At 59.1% G+C, this 19,857-nt stretch overlaps 1 protein-coding gene across 18 annotated transcripts in view; it reads right to left on the reverse strand.

The window, feature by feature from the left end:
- Positions 1 to 19,857, reverse strand: part of MEGF11 (multiple EGF like domains 11) — a 320,058-nt gene that overhangs the window by 193,187 nt on the left and 107,014 nt on the right. For 17 of the 18 annotated variants that reach the window (XR_007910143.2, XR_007910144.2, XR_007910140.2 and 14 more), the window contains exons 3-4: positions 17,216 to 17,317; positions 14,494 to 14,594 (exon numbers count right to left, since the gene is read on the reverse strand). Coding sequence is in view for 12 of the 18 variants with exons in the window: in XM_051821840.2 (XP_051677800.2) it covers positions 14,494 to 14,594; positions 17,216 to 17,317 (203 nt within the window). In the remaining 6 variants the exon portion in view is untranslated. Of the gene's footprint in view, positions 1 to 14,493; positions 14,595 to 17,215; positions 17,318 to 19,857 lie in introns of those variants that run through there. The other variant, XM_051821842.2, reaches the window with a different exon arrangement.

The raw sequence follows: 19,857 nt of genomic DNA on the forward strand, positions 1-19,857 counted from the left end.
TTGGACAGCTGCTGAAAGGCTGCCTCCCTAGGCTGCCGGCCTCGTGAGGAGCAGACACCCCATCCTTTTTGTATCCCCCAAACATCTGGCCCCAGAACTGAGCCCAGAGCACAGGAGGCACTCCATAGCGGCTGCCTGAATGAACTATAAACCGGCTTGCTTGGAGAACAGAAGAAAACTGCAGTAATCGCTCGTCTGGAAAGCCACGGTCATTGCTATAAGGACGCTGCCTAACGAACACCTTTCTTTTCCTGCCCTGCCGCCCCCACAGGATGGGCCTTAAGTCATTCCTGGCATTTACAAAGTAGAAACCCAGCTCATGGCAGGGCCCACACGCTAACCTCTGAGGCTCCCCAGGGAGGCTGGGTGGCTAGCCCAGCTCCACATGCGGACACTAACACAAGTACAGAGAGCCAAGCCGGGCTGCTGTTGTCCGCCCCGATCAAGCCAGACCTGCAGCCCTTCCTGCCTTCAGCAGGAGGGTGAGGAAGTCTTGGACGGATGCTTTCCCAGGTTGTGAGCTCCCTTGGAGCAGGCTGTGTCTGTTTCATTAATTCTTGTCTCTCCAGCAGCTGGCCCAGAGCCGAGCAAATACGAGCTGCTGGGAAATCAATGGTTAAATCAATAAATGACACTTTAGTTTGCAAAGGAAAATATTGGTCAGGGAATAGGAATGGGGGAGAGAGCTCTTTAAACATCGGAAAAGCTGCTATGTGGAAGACAGATACTTGTTCTGGGACTCAAATAAGAACCTTTCCCCTACTGAGATCAGTCCAAGCCCTCGGGGCTCCCTGCAGAGGTCGTGAGCTCCCTGTCAGCCGAGGCCACCAAACCGAGCCTAAGCCGCCTCGCTGCTGCTCCCACATCAACAGCACAGATGGTGGCCCAGGCGTCCAGAGAGGCACATCCGGGGTCAGCGACCTTCAGGGTCCCCCTGAGCCTGAGCAAGTCCGAGTCCCCGAGCTGGGTGTAGAGAAAGATGACGATGCACCCCGGCTTCCTGCCTTGGCACCCGGCTCCGGGGACACCAGGAGAGCTCAGCTCGGCTCTGAGCCTCACGGCTCCACTGGATATTCTGGGAAGCAGAAAACTGAAGCCGCACCCAAAGTGTGGGTCCCCGCACTGCCATTGTCCCACGGGGTCTTTTCCCTCCTCCACCCAGGCCCCGTTACCCTGCACCGGCCCCATAGACGCTGGCCATTGCCAGGGCAGCAACCTATCCGAGAACTATCCCCAGGGCCCCCAAACCCCTAATGCCAGGAGCCCCTGGCAAGAATGAGGCAGCAGGACCCAGAGGGAGGTGGGTGCCACCCCCAGCCGCCTCTCGACACAGCAGCCTGCTCGCCTCGGCCCCTCTGGGGGTCCAACGAGAGGGGAACCTTCCAACAGCCTCCTTCATGAAAAAGGAGGAAACCAGGAAGGAAAGGAGCTCACATTCCCGGCCTCCTGAGCTGGACGGTCCAGAGGCCTCGCCACTACTACACCTGCGCCAGCTTGCCCACTCCAGGGCCAGCTCTGGGGAGGCGGAGCCAAAGAAAGGTCCCTCCCCCCGCCAGGAGCCACAGTCAGCCTTTCTATAGCCAGGGATGGCTGAGCAGGGCTGCCAGCCTTTCAGGGAGGACTGATCTTAATTTCCTCAAAGCTCAGGGCTGGTGCCATGGTGTAGTGGGTAAAGCTGCCGCCTGCAGTGCTGGCATCCCATATGGGCACCGGTTCGAGTCCCAGCTGCTCTATTTCTGATCCAGCTCTCTACTATGGCCTGGGAAAACAGTAGAAGATGGCCCAAGTCCTTGGGCCCCTGCACCCACGTGGGAGACCCGGAAGAAGCTCCTGGCTCCTGGTTTCACATTGGCTCAGCTCCAGCTGTCATGGCCATCTGGGAAGTGAACCAGAAGATGGAAGACCTCTCTCTCTATCTCTGCCTCTCTGTAACTCTGCTTTTTGAATAAATTTAAAAAAAAAATTTCCCCAAAGCACTTTCCTGGCAGACATGGAGTTTTGTTAGCCCCACAGAGACAGAGAGACAGATCCAAAGGAACTTCCCCAGGGGTCTGGGGAGGAAGGGGACACAGGTGACAGTGGCAGAAAGCCACACCCAGAGTCACACAGGTGTCTGGAGCTGCTCTGGGCTTTTGGAGACAGTGGTCTCCTCTGGCTGGGAAGATGGTGGCTTTTAGACCATGCCCCATCCCCACAAGCCAAGCAATGAGGGGTAGGGCGGGGGCCACAGGCCACAGGCATCCACATGGACGCCCTGGCCATGGACTTGGGCAACTGTCTAAGGCCACCCCGCGTAGCTGGGCTGTGATGTCTGCATTGTAGAGACTCAGGGTGGTGGTGGGGAGTCCTTTTATTTGAATTTTTTAAAAGATTTATTTATTTATTTGAAAGGCAATGACATAAAATGGGGAGAAGGGGAGAGAGAATGAGCACCCCGGATTCTAGTCCCGGTTGGGGTGCCGGTTCTGTCCCAGTTGCTCCTCTTCCAGTCCAGCTCTCTGCTGTGGCCCGGGAGTGCAGTGGAGGATGGCCCAAGAGCTTGGGTCCTGCACCCGCATGGGAGACCAGGAGAAGCACCTGGCTCCTGGCTTCGGATTGGCGCAGCACGCCGGCTGTAGCAGCCATTTGGGGAGTGAACCAACAGAAGGAAGACCTTTCTCTCTGTCTCTCTCTCTCTCTCTCTCTCTCTCACTAACTCTGCCTGTCAAAAAAAAAAAAAAAAAAGAAAGCACACCCTTTCTGAGATCTGCCCGCCCAGTGCCGGCATGGTGTCTTGGAAAATACCTTGATCTTGGGGTCAGACCTCCAGGTGGGGGCCCTGGCTGGCTGCCTGACCTCGCTGGGTTCCCAGCTCTGTGTCCAGTCACAGCAGCGCTGTGACAGGGCAGGAGGACACCCACCGCGGTGGGACTGCTGCTCCCGGGACAGGCAGGGCTTGCTCGGCGAGGCCTCCAGGGAGCAGGGGACAGAGTGATCATCTGGAACAGGAACACATCCGGGTGGATTCATCGTCGTGGGGAGAGGGCCGCTGGCGGGGAAAGGATATTAACGGTTGCGGCCGACCAGAAGTCCCTCATCACCTTTAATTCTCCCACAGGGAGCCTGTCCAGGTTGAGTTATCTTCAGTGGGGAGGAAACATGGCTCTGGCCCTTTTAACCTAACACGGATCATAGAGCAGAGAAAATATAACAGCCCCAAACCACCAAGCACCCTTCAACTAGGTTTTCCCAGCCTTGCCGGGCTGGGAAACCACGAGTGGAGACCGCGCTGAAAGCTAGGACGTGTGTGTGTCCTGGAGGAGGCACTAGGCCCACCTGCCCGGTGGAGGCGGGGGGGGGGGGGGGCTCAGTGGTGGGGAGGGGGGCTTGGAAGGCAGCCCCTGAGGCAGGGTTTTGGGGAGGCGGATGGCCGTGCCGTGGGTCAGGGCACAGAACTCGGTAGCGTTCCCTCTCTCCGCCTCGCTGCTCCACTGCGGCACAGAGGCATGAAAACTGCAAGTGTCGTAATTCACCCAGATGGTGGGCACTCCCCAGCCACTCGAGGGACAGCTGCTGCACCGCTGGGCCATCTGGCTCCCCCTGCTCCGCACCCCGCACGCACGGGGAGATAAACCACTTTCCGCAAGCGGCGGCTCGGCTGGCTGACAGCGGCTCTGGTCCATAGCAGGTCATGAAGTCCCCTGCTGAGGCCGGGACACACGCGGTGAGGGTAGAGGTTTAAAGCTTCACCACGCATGGTATGCATGGGAGCCCATGCCTTGCCCTCGACACAGGGGAGAGCCCGCCATCAGACTCAGAGACTGCCGGGACACCAGCTTGCCCTTGGTCTGCGTGGGGGCAGGGACCAGCCCTCAGCCCTTCCACCCCCACCCCACCCCGACAGGATCCGGAATTCAGGGCTGGAAATAACCTTGAGAGGTTACACTGCACACCTATGACAGAGGCGTGGCTCGGTCCAATCGGATGGAGACTGACAGATTCTACGCACACTGTTTCACCGTTCCGGTTATAAAGGTGACAAAGCAGCGCCGTTCAGACACTCAAGCCGAGAAACCACGCCGACAGCCCTGTGCAAATGGACAGCCGTGTGTGACCCAGATGCCTCGGAGCCTTCTCTGGGGTTCTGGGTCATCGTTTCTCTCTGGACACCTGCAGGCTGACCCTGGGGACCTGCTATTGCTTGTCTAAACTCCCCACCTCTGCTGTCTGGAAGGAAAGGTTGCAACCTGCACATCTGGAACCTGAGTTCCTGCACCACGTTTCTGCGATGCCAGCCATGAACTTGATGATATTCATGTGCTATGCTTTCTGACCGTTCCAACATGCGCTGTAGGATGTCCATGGGGGGAGAGGAACGCGGTGTGACCCACCTCCCAACCCTGTGCTCACACACCCAAGCCTCCTCCCCAGATCTGAATACTGTGATTCCTTTGCCAAGAAATTCTCTCTGCATGATCCTGCCATGCTAACATTTATTAAGCACCTACTGTGTGCCAGGCACTGTTCGGAGCACTTTACATGAATCGACTCATGTTATCCTTGTACACCTAAGACAAAGATGCTGCTATCATCCCCATACACAGGTAAGGAAACTGAGGCACAGAGAAGTGAGGATCAGGCCTCATCCCAGCAAGAAATGAGAACGGAGCAGGACAGGCAGCCAGGCTGGGGATGGAGTGACCACACACCCAGCTGCAGCCAACACCGCTCAGCTCCGCAGTGCTCGCCCTCAACCTCCGGACACACCGGGCCCAGCAGCTTCTGGATGTGGCCTCAGAGCAGCCGAGCCTGCCGCCCCCGGCCGTGCCGGGAGGTTATGGGCACGGACCTGACGCCCGATGCCTGGGCTTGACTTCTAGGGTTGCCACGTCCCCCGGGCAGGCTGTGTGACCTCTGTGGGCCTCTACTTTCCCATGTACACAACAGGAGCATCAAAAGCAGCTTCTTCATGGGACGGTGGTAAGGACTAAACAGGGACTGCCTAAGTGAGGCTCACCATGCACCACGCAGTTGGTGCTACCTAAGTGTTAGCTGCATGTATGATCATGAAGAAGGCAGACGGGGAAGGGGAGGCAGAGGAGGAGGAGGAGGAAGAGGAAGAAGGAGGAGGGGAGATTGTTTGTTGTTCTACCAGCCAGGCCAGGCGGAGGTCTGCAGAGGTTGATGACAAAGCCTGGTGGGGCTACGAACTCCTGCCTTGTAGACGAGGAAGGGGGAACTCGGAGTGGGGAAGACGCATCCAAGGCGCTGGGCTGCTGGGAGCCTCTGCAGGGCTGGTACCTGGGGCTTGGAGCCTGCGCTAGGGCTGGCAGCTTCGCACAGCACGAACACTAAAGACAAGAAGACCCCAGCCAGGGGGCAGGCCCCCTTCTTTTCAACTTGAGGTCCCGGTGACTCTCGTAGCCCTGGCTTTTTCCACATCATCAGTGCCCTTGAAATTCGGCTCCAGCACTTCCTGGCTATGGGCAACACCCTGGACGCCTCGGAGTCCCACTTTGCCCGGTGTGCAGAGGGAGTTTTGTCGTGGCAAAGTCATCCTGCGGGTCGAAGGGGATCATGCATGTAAAAGCCTGGCCTGGAAAGTGGGTCCCTGTCTTTGCAAAGGCCGGCGCCCTCCCCACGAGGCCTCAGACCAGCGCCTCTGCTCCACCTGGAGGTGTAGTTCAAGGTCTGCTCCCCACGAGAACCTCCTGCCCCTGGCTCCACCTGCACCAAGAAGTCTGCAGGAGAAACGGTGACCACTGGCCTGGCCGGCTGGGAACACAGTCCAGGAAGGCTCAGCCCTGCGCTCAGGAACTCAGGAACCGCTCGCATGCAGGAGCCCGGCCCAGAGCACCCGATGGACGCAACCGCCCATGACCTTGAAACGAACCAAAGGATTTCCAAGGCTCCATGATGCTCGTTCTTGATTCTTCTCTGATCACTTCATCTCTCTTAGGTTCCTGCTCCAGTTCATTTCACTGGTTTCCATTCCCCGGCCCCACTGGCCTTGGCCCTCATCACACTGCCCATGGACTCCAACATGGACAAGAGCTCTGCCCCACGGGCACCGCAACCTGAACTCGCATTTCATAGACGTCTGGGGCTGATGTGTCATGGGGGACAGCCGAGAGCTTCCCTTCCTGTCCCTAAGAGGAACCTTGCACCCTCTCAATGACACGGCAAGACACTGGCGATTGGAACTCCAGGTCCAGACTCGGAGCTGGGGCAGGGCTCACCCCCAACAACCTTGTGGTGCCCCTCATGCCCCAAGTGGCTGGTTCCCAGCTAAAAGCCAAAAAACCACGTCTCAAAAACTAACCGCCCCCTCCTGGGCGCCAGGGCCGGTTCGGGAGAGGACTTTCAGACAACAAATGCTGCTCCACGCCTCGGGACCCTGCAAGCCCCTCCGACCGAAACCATCCCAGCAGGCACCAGATGGCCCTGGACTTTGAGTCTGAGGGCCTCCACACGGTGCCAACCTGGCAGCCAGCAGCCAGTGGCACCCCAAACCCGGATCTTGCCGCTGGGGCCTGCGTGCAGAGATGCAATTACAGACGGAGAAGACTGTGTTCTGGCGAGGAGGAAGCAAGGGCGGCCACTCCGAGTCGCTCCCGGGGCTTGCACCTGCCCCGTGGTTCTGTCAACAGGACAGAGGAAGGAGGCCAGATGGAAAAAAAAGAGAGAAAGGCAAGAGGAGGAGGATCAGAGGGGCCCCCGCCCCTGCCCCCTGCCAGCATCAATCGCCAGGGAGCGCTTTCTGTGAGTCCATTGTGCAAAAACACGATTAAAAGGGACGGGCAGAACAAAGCGCAGGGCTGCCTAACAAAGGTCCCTCCACTTAGTAAATTAGGAGCTCTTTCCAGCTGACACACTTTTAAAGGGAACTCTTCAATTACGACGCCGGCGGGGCAGGGCAACAAAAGGTGCATCCGGTGACTCCATTCTGCAGGCCCCAAGCAGGCACTGAAATGGTTTTATGTAATAGAGATACTAATCTAGTCCATATACTTCTGAGCATCCTTTATGGAGGCCTGAAGGGCGTCGGGGCCCGGCGGCGGCTTCCAGGAGCTTTTCTGCAGCTTCTGCATTTCCCGTTGCCAAAAGCTGAGCTGAGCAAACACAGCGCTCTAAATCACGCGCGCGGCTGATTTACTATCAGGCCGCCGCAGTTTGCTTGGTGGCCGAGCCCTTGTGGATAAACAGTGGCCAGGCCGTGGTCTGTCCACCTGGCCATGCCTGGGAGTGGGGGCCGCCCTGGCTGCCAGATCTGGAGTTCCCCTTTCTGTCTCTGAGGGTGCAGGGTTCAAGGTGAGCAGAGGGGCAGCTGCTGGGCCTGCAGAGGGAGGTGGCTTCCCCAGCTTTGCCCTTGGCTCCAGGTCTGTCTCCTGGAGCCAAGGGAATGAGATTGATGGTGTCGTGTGCCCCCTCCCCTTCCTGCCCCCCCCCGCCCCACCAGGAGCAAAGCGGGGTTTCTGGCTCCCTTGGTGACAATTCAGCGCCACAGATTCTTAAGAAGGCAAAGGAGAAAGGAAAGTGGGAAAGGTGACTCCCGGGAGGAGTTGGGGAAGCGGAGGTGCAGATGCTCCAAACACACAAGCGTCGGGTGCGCAAGCAGCGCGTGGCAGGCGGGGGCTCCCCCGCGGGCTGGCTCGTGACATGCGTGCATAGCAAGCTGCACACAGAACACACATGTATGTGCATGCAAGAGGAGGGGCTGTTTGCATAAAGAGAAATCCAACACTTGGAATAAACTTGGGGGTGTGAAACAGTAGAAGCGGACACTCACTGTTTCTACCACGGGCCCGGCACTGCACTGAGCTCTTGCCGTGATTTATTTAATCCTCCCCCACAGCACCATGAGGAAGGTACTGTTGCTACCCCAACTTGCAGTCAGGTAAACTAAGGCACAGAGAAACAAAGCGATGGCAGCAGCCTGGATTTAGGAGCTGTGCCCCTGACCTTCACGCTGTCCTGTAGGACGTGCGCACACAGACGCCCTCACGTGGGCCGGGGGCAGGCTGACATGCACGGGTCCTGACACAGAAGCCGAGTGCCCCTTCCTCAGAAGCCCAGGCAGAGCCCAAGGCCAGGGTCAGGGAGGCCCAGGGACCCAGTCCAGGCCAAGACACAACAGGGCGGACACACAGAGCATGGAAATACTGTTTTGGTAAGCGATTGCTGCCCTGTGCCCTCACATCCCTCCTCCCCTTCACCCGGCAGGGAGAACCCCTGGCGCTACAGGGCAGTGTGTAGCAGTCGAGGTGACCACCCCATGCCACGCCCTTGTTGGCATCATAGCTGCCTGAGCTGTCGCGGGGTCCGCACGGCTTCCCAGGCACAGCAGAAGGCACGAAGGAAGCCCCCTTGTGCAGCAAAAGGGCCCCGAAATGTAAAAAAGACACTTAAGACAGCTGACTCCAAGGAGAGAAAGGCAAGAAACAGTGGGAGAGGGGAGGAGCACGTGGTCCACGGTGAAGCCAGGAGCCTAGGAAGATCAGATCTGCCACCCGCCGCCCGCCGCCCGCCGCCCACCGCCCGCCGCCCGCCGCACGCCTCCAGCCCACACTGCGAGCCAGGGATTGAACACCCACACAAAGGCGGACTTGGCCTTGGAAGCTGTCAGCTCCATGTAGGGGAACCTCGAAAATGCCGCACACCAGCCTCAGGATGAAAGGAGGGATCTGGTTAGGAAAAAAGTCTCCCACAAGAAACAAAAAATCCGGTGTAGGGCCTCCGGGAGCTGCTGCTTAGCAGGGAGGGGATCTCTTTAAGGGGCAACGAAGAGGTGGGTTTTTTTTTTTTGGTAAATAATTGTTCAGGTTATTTGAAAAGCAGAGTTACAGAGAAACAAGGCAGGGGTGGGGAGATCTTCTACCCATTGGTTCACTCCCCAGATGGCCACAATGGCCAGGGCTGGGTCAGGTTGAAGCCAGGAGGCTGGAACTCCATCTGGGTCTCCCATGTGGATGCAGGGGTCCAAGCACTTGGACCATTCTCCTCTGCTTTCCCAGGCGCATTCGCAGGGAGCTGGATCGGCAGTGGAGCAGCCAGGACTCAAGCCAGCGCTCCCCTGGGACGCCAGCATCCTAGGCGGCGGCTTCCCCCTCTGCGCTACAACGCAGCCCCGGAAGAGGTGATACTTGCACAACCCTGTGAATGTGCAAACTGCCACAGGGCGGCATGACCAAGTTAGACTGTGTGAGTTTCTCATCAATTAAACAGCAACGGAAAGCCGGAGCCTTCACCACAAACAGCGTGCAATGCCAAACCAAGTGACCCAAGTCAAGAGTGGCGTTGAACCCACAAAAACGCACCAGTGCACCTGCCGTGAAAACACCGAATGTGCAGGGCCCTTGTCCAGCCCAGGGCATGGGGGAGGGGAAAGAGCAAAAAAAATCCTTACACCTTGTATGAGAAAACTCAGTCCCGCACTACAGAGACTCAGCAGGAACCCGACAGGAGAACTGATACTCTACGAACTTGAGCTAATGCAACTAATAGCTCAAGATAGGACTATTGGAAAGAGACCATAAAAGAAATATGTTTAAAATAATTAAAGCAATAAAAGGAGGAAGAGAATTCCTAATGAAAGAAAGGGACACCCCAGAAAGAAGGTGGAAGGAGGACCAAAAAAGCCCGAGACGTGAAACACACTCATAGTCACCGGAACGAGATCTCAGTAGACAGGTCATTAGCAGAGCTGTGGGAGCTGAAAAATGCGTCCGAGGAACCTGCTCAGGGCACAGCGTGGAGAGAGAACGAGATGAGAGATGGGAATTCAGGAGACAGGAGGGGATCTGTGGGCCCAACACGGGGGAGCGGCCATGGAGAACCGAGACAACGCAGAGCAGGAGAGCTTTAAAGAGACGTGGCTGAGAAACTTCCAGAACCGATGAGGCCCTGACTCCTCAGCTTGAAGAACAAGTAGTCCTCAGAAAAAAACAGGCAGCGTACTTAAAAATAACTGCACACCCAGACGCATCCGAGCAACACTGCAGGAGCGAGCAATGACAAAGCCCGGGACCCAGGGGAGCGGCACCGTCACACCCCTGTGACCTGGGCAGCCCAGGCAGCTGCAGCTTCAGGAGCAAGGGCAAAATCAGGGGGACAAGCAGAGTGAGCTGGCCATGCGCAGGCCCTCCCCCAGGAAGACTACCAGAGATCCTTCTAGAAGAATGAGGTGGACCCTAGGAGAGTGAGATGCAGGTACAGGTGATGAGCAGACCTCAGTCAACACGTGAGTTCAAGGTCAGTGTCAACACTGACCGTACAGAACAGCAGCTACGAGAAAGCAGGATACACAAACCACTGCGTGGGCACACAGAGCTCCCTGGGTGTCAACCACACCTGTGCGGCCAGTCTCACAGAACCTCAGCTTCCATGCGCAGGTGAACCCCTCGGAGGCCAAGCTGACCGTGTGCCCTGAGCAGGCCCAGCCCCCACATGCCCTCCACTTCTGGCTGCGGGCAGACCCTGGCTTTTATAAGGCCTGGGCCTCTGTAGGGCACCTAAAATACCAACTGGAAGGTTGGGGGGCGTTAACTCTGCCTGGGGGAAAGCATGACCCCAGGGAGACAGGTATGGGGGCAGATGCACCCCCTCTTCCCTTGCTCACCCCCGTCGGTCAGCCCTGCTCCCTCCGGGCAGGAGAACCCCTCAACGCCAATGGGCTGCACCTGCTCACCAGCCTGCCACGGCTCTGTGCAATTGACTCTGAAGCTGTGGCCGGCACAGCAATCAGCCCTCAGCACAGCACAGCCTGTGGGTCTCGGAGGACACTCCTAGCTCAGCAGTAACACCAGTGGCTGGGAATGCACTAGGAAAAAACAGCGGTGGCTCCTGCTCCTTGGTCCTGGCCCACGTCCTCCAGGCAGCTCTGATCGGGCACACCCCCCGCATGAGCCCCCCACCCCCACCCCCGAGCACAGAGTCGGGCTCAGGTGAGCCTGTTAGGCGGCTGTGAGAATATGTTTGATCGAAGTGCAGGTTGGGAGTCAGTGGCACTTGGAGGGGACTTGGGGTAAGTTCTCACCCTGCTCTCTCACCGGTCCCCACTCTCTGCCTTCCGACCAGCTGGAGCCCTCTCCTGGCCACAGCAGCCAGCCACCGCGCGGAGCAGCCACTCCACCAGATGCACAAAGCATGGACAACTCCCAAGCCTCTGGGATTTGGGCCTCGTGATGCAGCGTAACCCAGCCCAGCCCACCCCGTGGGGGGCAAGGACGATGCTTTCACAGAGCAGGGCTGCCCAGCCCTGCGGCACATGGGACAGGCTGCTCCGCCAACAGAGCTCCGCCCACAGGGGCCAGGATGCCCACAGCCCTGTCCAGACAGGAGAAAGAGAGATCACACTCGTGCCCAGTGATCTCTGGGAAACAACGGCTGCCTGGAGGCCAAGCTGGGCCAGGACTCAGCAGAACGTGTAGGCAATGGGAGGGGAAAAGGGGAGGCTGGGGCAGGAGGAGGCAGAAGCTTCTAGAAGGGCTCCCTGATGAGGACGGTGGCGTTGAGGCAAAGACACAGTGGCTTCCTGCATCAGTGCCAAGCTCTGAGCTTCCCCGGACACCTCGCCACCCTCGCACCTCTTCCCCATCATGCGTACCCTGGTCCACCCACCGCCCACTTGGCCCAGAGAGGCTCAGGAGCTTGGCTCAGATTGCACAGCAAGCTGGTGGCAGAGTCCACCAAGGCCTGCACTCCTGGCCACTACTCTTCTATCGTCCAGGGCGGGGATTTTGGAGGGGGAGGGCCAACTTCCTGCCTGGAGCACAGGGGATGTTTGCACACAGGGTCTTGGCCAAGGGTTGGGGGAACTGCTGAGTGCCCCAGGTGTACAAGTGTCTCCTCTGATACTCAGTGCCCTGGGTGCGCCCCCACCCCGTTCCCAGACCACCCTCACCCCCAACCCCGTCTCCATTCCTGCATGCACAGGTCGCAAAGCCCGGGCAGGAACGGCTGCTCCTCATCCTGCCCCACTGTCACAGGAGCAGGAGAGAGGCCGACACCCACCGACTGCAGCCCTCCAAGCTTCTCCCGCTCAATTCACTGCAGGGCCCGGGCACCCTCTCTTGGAGATAAGGTCTCACAGGCACTCAAGGTGATGCGAGGTGATGGGGGTGGCCCTGATCCACTCTGACAAATGTCCTAGTGAAAAGAGGGACTCTGGGGCCAGTGCTGTGGAACAGTGGGCTAAGCCTCTGCCTACAGTGCTGGCATCCCATACGGGCACCAGTTTGAGTCCCAGCTCCTCCACTTCTGATCCAGCTCTCTGCTAATGCATCTAGGGAAGCAGTGGAGGATGGCCTAAGTGTTTGGGCCCCTGCACCCGGGCAGGACACCCAGAAGAAACTCATGGCTTCAGATCAGCTCGGCGGCCGGCGCCGCGGCTCAATAGGCTAATCCTCCACCTAGCAGCGCTGGCACACCAGGTTCTAGTCCCGGTCGGGGGGCCAGATTCTTTCCCGGTTGCCCCTCTTCCAGGCCAGCTCTCTGCTATGACCTGGGAAAGCAGTGGAGGAAGGCCCAAATGCTTGGGCCCTGCACCCGCATGGGAGACCAGGAGAAGCACCTGGCTCCTGCCTTCGGATCAGCGCCAGCCGTGGCGGCCATTGGAGGGTGAACCAACAGCAAAAGGAAGACCTTTCTCTCTGTCTCTCTCACTATCCACTCTGCCTGTCAAAAACAAAACAAAACAAAACAAAACAAACAAACAAAAAAAAACAGATCAGCTCGGCTCCGGCTGTTGCCGCTGGCATCACCTGTGTCTATGTCCCCTGCTCTGGCACAGTGGGACACCACAAAGATGCATTGAATGGATTAACACCAGCATTCAGCACAGAGTGGCAGAGTGAAGCTCAAACCCAGGCCCACGACCAGCACCCAGCTTGCCCTACTGTCCCCTCTTCCGTCTTGAACTTGGCATTCCGGGCTGGGCTTGGACAGGCTTGTGGACACCAGCACAGCTGGCAGCACTCCGTGATTACATAAGGGCTGGGCCGGGAGGTTATGTGCTGCCTCCCTGGCCGGCAAGGCCAAACCTAAGCAATCAGGACACACAGCGCTTCTGCCTTGCTCTTCATTTGCCCAGGGTCCCTGCATTTCCCAGGGTGCTCATCCATTCCTGCAGCCCATGCTGACGTCCGAACTCCCTTTATAATCTCCCGTGCCCGTCCCTGTGCCCTGAGCTCAGACTCACTGCTCACATCCATCCTGCTCAGCCTGATCGGCCCCCGATGTTCCACCCCCGCCTGACTCTTGCTCCTCTGCGTGTGGGTGGAGCCTTTGTCCTGATGCTGTTTCAACGCTGGGTTCCTACCCAGGTGAGGCACCTGCCAAGGTCCTGTCCTCGCTGGTACTCAGCCCTGCTCCTGAGATGCAGCCTTTTAAGATGTGCTCTGGCTGAGTTTTTTTCTATTTGTCCTGCAAAACCATCCCTATCGAACGTATGTGCGGCAGCATTTCTCATTCATTCCTACAATGCAATTAGAATCGAGTGGCTCCAGTGTTAGGGGGGGATGGAGCCATGGTAGGGAAAATCCTCATTTCATTCCCAACAGCAACACACCCACTCCGCCCGGAATTCCCTCTGGTGAAAGCTCCTTCCACGCACGCGAGGAAACCCACCCTGTGGATGAAGAGGCAGCCGTGGTGGGGGTGGGGAAGGGGGTTGCTAAGATCTCCTGTCAGTCATGAAGGAGGGGTCTCTCAGCTTTTCTGACCCTCTCTTGCAGGGGCGCAAACCTTCTCATGCCCCCTGGGAAGTCCCCCACGGGCCCCTGCCACAAGGCGGAGGTGAGTGGGGACATCCTCACAGCCAGTCCATCTCCCAGCGAGGGTCAGGGCCCTGCCCAGAGCCCAGGCCTGCAGGCTCCTGCTCCAGGTACACCCACTGCCCCCGCAGCCCCTACCCAGAGGGCCTGTGGCAGCCGGCAGCTCAGCTCTGGCCTTTCTGGGGACGCTAATGCTCCAGCGTGCAGAGTTTCTACATACAACAGGGAAAGAGGTCCTTTTGTCTTCCACGAATCCATTTTTTTCTCTGCAAGGCTCCCCTCTGATCTCGGGAACCACTTCCCCACAATCTCACCCCGGCTGTCCTCATAGATCCTGGAGTGTTGTTGTCCAAGAACACAGCCTGCCCCACGCCGCCCCCTCCAGCCAGCAAAGCCTCTGAGCCCCTGCTCTGGCTGGCACTAGCCCCGCGCCAGGCACTTGGCATTTCTTCCCTCTTGCTCTTCCGAGAGCTGACTTCAGACGGATCCACTTCCCCTCTGCCCCATCAAAGCCCCGGACTGCCCTCGCTCCCGCCCACGCCGTAAGCAGGTGGATCCGCTGCTGTGTCTGCATCACGTCGGTCATATCCTCTGAACGCGGGCAGCAGGGAGGACACCTGCAGCTGGCGGGGGCAGCCGAGGCCTCCCGCGCCGGGGCCCTGCGTGACAGCCCTCCCTTTCTCTCCCACTCCCCTCCCCCGCTACCCCCACCGAGGCCAGCACAGCAGCAGCCCCTACGTACGGATGCAGAAGTCCCCGTTCTCGTAGTAGCCAGGACAGCACTGGGACCTCCGCCGGTACATGGTGCGCAGGCCCCGCCGATACGCCGTCTTATAGCTGATCCTAAGGCACAAGGGAGAAAGCCACTTGAAGCTATTGGAGATCGATCGCTCCCGTTTAGAATGATATTTGTGTTAAGCTCTATCGGGGACGCCATTCAATAATTGCTTTAAAATGCACGGCGCTGCGCCTACGGAGGAACACCACAGAGGGAAATCGATGGCGGGAGCCGGGCCCCGCGATGCAGAGCCCAGGCTGACCCTGCTGGCTGTCCCCAGACTCCCCCAGGGAGAGGGAAGACACTGGGGTGACCGGAGGGCAACCGGGGCCTTCTGTGCCCACCCCCCACAAGCCGGGCTGCTTCCACCCGCCCCCCCCACCCCGTGCTGGTAACCTCCCCTCCCCCCGAGCACTGAGACCCAGGCAGCCAAAGGACCTCTGAGTCCGACCTGGTCCCAGAGAGTGGATTCGTCTCCCTCGCACCACAGATAACCCCTCCCAGAGAGAAGCCTCCCCGGGAAGGCCCTGACCCCACCTCGCTTTGCAGAGGGAGAGCTGAGGCCCACAGAGGCGCTGGCGCTCTGGATGGGGAGCCAGAGGTGTGGGCTCTGGTGCTGATGCAGGCCCGGGCTCAGGCCCTGGCTCTGTGCCAGAGATGCACAGGTGCCGTCTCACACGTGCCCCACCCCCACCCCACAAGCTCTGGAGGCAGGGACCAGGGTAGGCCATCACTTGGTTGTGTTTGCTTATTTATTTTTTAAGATGTATTTTATTTATTTGAAAGGCAGAGGGACAGAGAGAGAGAGAGAGAGATAACTTCTATCTCTTGGCTCACTCCCCAAAAGGCCTCAATGGTCAGGCCTGGGCAGAAGCCAGGAGTCCAAAACTCCATCTGGGCCTCCCACATGGATGGCATGGGCCCAAGTACTTGGGTCATCTTCCACTGTTTTCCCAGGGGGCTGGATCAGAAGTGGAGCAGCTGGGACCACGCCCGCCACTCCTATAGGGGATGCCGGCATCACCAGCAGCTGCTTAAGCCACTGCACCACAATGCCGGCCCCTACGTTTTGTTGATTTCTGAGAGATTTTGTTCTTACTTTATTTCCTGTCACCCCTGCCCTTTGTTTCAGGTAGGACAAAGCCGAGGAGTCAGAGAAGTTAATGACTTGTTTGGGGTTGCACCTTCGGGCAGTGTCAAACCCAGCTCACCGTAATCCCGAGGCTGGGCCTACCCCACTGCCCCGTGCAGGAACCCCCCTGGGTGGCGCCCGGGAAGCAGCAAGATGAGAGGGGGATGTGGAGGGGGTGAGGACTGCATCCTCGGACAGGACTCAGGCGGGGTCCCAACAGGCGAAGCCCCTCCCCCACAGGAGGAGGCCAAAGTGACCGTCGGGGCACAGAGCCGAAGGGACCTTGGCGTGTCACCAGGACTCAACCCCAAGTCCTTAGGCCCAGAAGCTGGAGCCCCGTCCACTTCGTCATCAGCACCCAAGGGGAGCCTATCCCCAGGACAGCTCCTCTGCCCAGAGCAACAGGGGCCGCCATGGTGGCCCTCGGAATGCCTGCACCTGCTTCCCCAGGGCCTGGGCCAGCTCGGAAGGGAGTCTTCCCATACACCCTGGGACAGGCCTCCCGCTCCGCTTCCTGACAAACGATGGCGCAGGCCTCTGGGGAAAGCCGTGATATTTAGGGATGTCGGAAGCTAAGGTCATTCTACTTTGTCAAAAGCCCGTAATAGAAGGCAGGCTGGCTTCGAAGTGAAGCTGCCTCCTTGGTACGGGAAGGCAGCTCCTGGCAGCTTCCGGCCTGTTCTCCGCACTGCACGGGATGTCCCCAAGCCCTCCCAAGGGAGTGGCCTCAGCCTCGGCCTTGTTAACGGCCCACGCCCCACCCCTTGGGAGAGACAGCACCTGCTGCTTCCGGCCCACCCGTCCTGGCTTGCTCCAGTCTGGGGAGCAGGAGAGGGCAGGGGCCGGCTGCTCTCAGAGGAAGGACGCTGAGTTCCAATAGCCATTCTGGCCGGGGCGGGCGGACGGCGCCGCTGTCAGCGTGCGCGCTCCCCCGGCCCTCGGGAAAGCTGCAAGGCCACTCAATAATTCAGCAGAAGCATTCACGGGGCAGGGCTGCAGCCTGTGTTAATAAGCAGCCACTCGCTCACCCAGCCACGGAGCCCTGGCCTCTGAGCCGCCAGGGCCCAGGGAAGCATCATCGCTGGGGGAGGTCTCAAGTTACTGCGTTTCTGTCACCCAGGTGGGAAACCTGCATTGCAGACACAGCTCCTGGCTTCAGCCCTGGCCCAGCCCTAGCCATCACGGGCATTTGGAAAGTGAAACAGTGGATAGGCGCCTCTCTCTCTCTCTTTCTCTCTCTCCCCCTAATTCTGCCTGCTAAGGAAATAGAAAGATCTGGGATTCAGTGTAGAACAGGCCCTAGAGGCGTCCCCTCTCCCTAGGGTGAGGAGGCTGGGGTATCTATCCACCAAGTCTCCATCCATCATTAACCCACCAGGACTTCCGGCCTGCCCTGCCCAAGTCCCTCCAGCCAAAAAGGTGCCATCAGCCAAGCATGGGGAGTCCAGGGAGGAGGGTGCACGTCCACCCCGGAGCCTGTCGCTAATCAGCACAAAGGTGAGCCCAGGCAGCCCAGCGCCTCCGCCCCGCCCCTCACCCGAGAGTGGAACTCACCGGTGCCGGGTGCACTTGAACCAGTTGAGGATGTCTGTGCATCGTGTGTAGTAGATCTGGTCGAAGGGGTGTGCATATGACTCCTGGACGGTCACAGCGTAGCTAAGAGCCAGACAGGGGGGTGTTAGCCGTGGTCAGCTCGTGGCAGGCTGAGCTCATAGCACAGTGCCGTCTCCCCTACCCCCAACCATCCTCCTCCTCCCGCCCTGAGCATCCTTCGTGTTCCAACCTCCCCAAGCCCAGGCTGGGTCCAGGACCCATCCCTACCGACCTTCAACCCAACTCGTCTTCTGGAATTCTAGTTCATCTAACAGAGAATGCATGAAGCATGGCGGGGGGGGGGGGGGGGGTCTGGAAGGCAGAGCTGACCAGTTTAACAAATGCCTTGTTCAGATCCTCGTGACTTTTCAAAACACACACACACACGGAAGTGGATCCCTGTCGCGGCTCTGGGAAGCCGGCAGCCCCATTTTATAGAGGAAGAAGCCAAGGTGCAGAGAGGAGCGGCCTGTGTCCAGCATTTTGCCCCCTGTTACTCTCACTTTACAGGGCAGGAAGCAGACGTCAGCGAGCACGGTGGCACCCCCAGCTCCCCAGGCACCGCACCGTCCGTTCCTCACTGGGGCTCCATGCCCCCAGCCCTCCTCACAGAAACTCCCATCCTGCCTGCTCCCTGTAAACCCAGACCGGCAGGTGGAGGCCACACGCAAGCAAACCTCAGCTCAACCAAAAGACGCCTCTCTCCCCGGCCGCTGCGGGCGAGGGCTGCAGGAAAGGGCCTTCACGCGTGGCAGCTGCCACAGGGAGTGCAGCGAGGTACCAGCAACCCGCTAGCACTCCGTGGCTTCCCCAGAAGGCTCCCCACCCTGGGCCAGACGGCCGCCCCGGCTGCAGCAGCCCACCTGCTATGCCCCAGGAGAACACGTTGGCTCATTCGCAAGAGGCCTGGGCAGGCCAGCGACCTGCAGGCTCTCGGATGCCTGAAAGGTCAAAGGTTTGGAACTCAGCAGGGACCCAGCTGCAGGCAGCAGTGCGTGGGGCCCAGGGTGGTGGGCAGTGGCCCCCTGGGAGTGCCCCCACAGCCAGCGCAGGAACAGGCACAGGCACACGTCCAGGGCCGGGGGTGCGACCCAGGAACGCTGGGGCAGCTCCACACCCCGCTGGGCCTATTCCCACCCTAAAATCCCATGCGCCCCTGCGCTCCGACACATCCCCGGCACTCCTCCCTCCCAGGCGGGAGAATGAACAGGTGAGAGTGCCGAGGCTCGGAGCCTGGTGTTGTGTGTTCTCAGACCTGCCATTTACTGCAGACAAGCCTCCATCCTCGCCTGTAAGTCCAGGATACACAGTCCCAGCGACTCCACGTGCTTAGGGTTAAAGCTGGGCAACCATAATATTTACCTCTCGGTGGGAAGCTAAAACATAAGGCATGCAAAAATCCATAATGCAAAAAAAAAAAAAAAACACAGTAGGTGCCTAATAGATGCTGATCATCATCATTACACGGCAGGTAATAATAGTGATTGTAAGGACGATGATTCGCTGCCTGCACCAGGCACCGAGGGGCGAGAAGGAATGAGACTCGTACCCAGGACGGGCTCCACTTCCAGGCTGATGCTCAGGGAAGCAGAGAGGGCCAGGGGTGCCACGGGGGACGGACCCAGCTCTGCAGGACACCCTGGGCAGAGCAGGTCTGGCAGTGGGACCTTGTGCCAAGTCCAAGTCTGCGACCCAAGCGCATGCCCCTGCTTTCACGGCTGAGTGCTTTAATGCTGCTCCCTTCCCAGCATGCTAATAAGGGGCCAGATTAATCTCACAGAGCCAGGCTTTTCCAGCCAGGGGAGGCTTGATGCTGGGCTTTATGGTGGAGGAGCATAATTAATGAGGAGCCCGCCAGAAGCGTTAATCTAGCTGGGAAATTCTCCCTAAGTGGTCCGCAGGGACCGCGCTGTGTTTCTGGAATGGCACTGGCCACACCCGTCCACATGCATCTCGTCATGGAAAAGCCGAGAAGAGCCAGGCGTCCCGGCGACCTGGCATCACGAGGCATCACCAGGCCTCCTCGCCGGTGCCGCTGCTCCATTCCTGGTCCTCCCAGCCAGGCTGTAGCCTCAGCGGAGGACCCGAACCACTGGAGACGCCAGATTTCTCCAAGCTGGGCAGGTTTAGGCAATTAGAGAGTTCGGTGAACGAATCCACTGGGACTCAGCAAAGAGGGAAGACAGAGAGGCCCTGAAATCAGGGAGGGCTCCCTGGAGGAAAGGGCCCCAGGTCAGAGCCACTGGGAAGCCAGGTCAACCAGCAGAGGCGACAACCGAGCTTTATGGCCCTCAAAGCTCCTTCTTGCAGCTGGTGTCCTGGACCCCCGGACAAGCCCAGGAGGTGAGGATAATCACACAGAGGTGGGAGTGGGCGCCGAGTGGTTGAGAGACTTCCCCAAAGTCACACAGCTCAGGGCAGGAAAGCCGGGCCCCGGAGCACCGAGGTCTTCTCGCACTCTTTCCCGTACACTAGAAGGGGCACCCGCGGCCCTGCCTTTGTCTCCGGCCTCCCCTCTCCTAGGACTCCACGCCGAGCATCGGCCACTGCAGGTGGTGCCTGCGTGGGCCTGGTCCGCTGCCTCCGGCCCCTGCCTCCCCGCG

The sequence above is a fragment of the Oryctolagus cuniculus genome, chromosome 12, assembly GCF_964237555.1.
Source record: "Oryctolagus cuniculus chromosome 12, mOryCun1.1, whole genome shotgun sequence".
Taxonomy (NCBI): Eukaryota; Metazoa; Chordata; class Mammalia; order Lagomorpha; family Leporidae; genus Oryctolagus; species Oryctolagus cuniculus.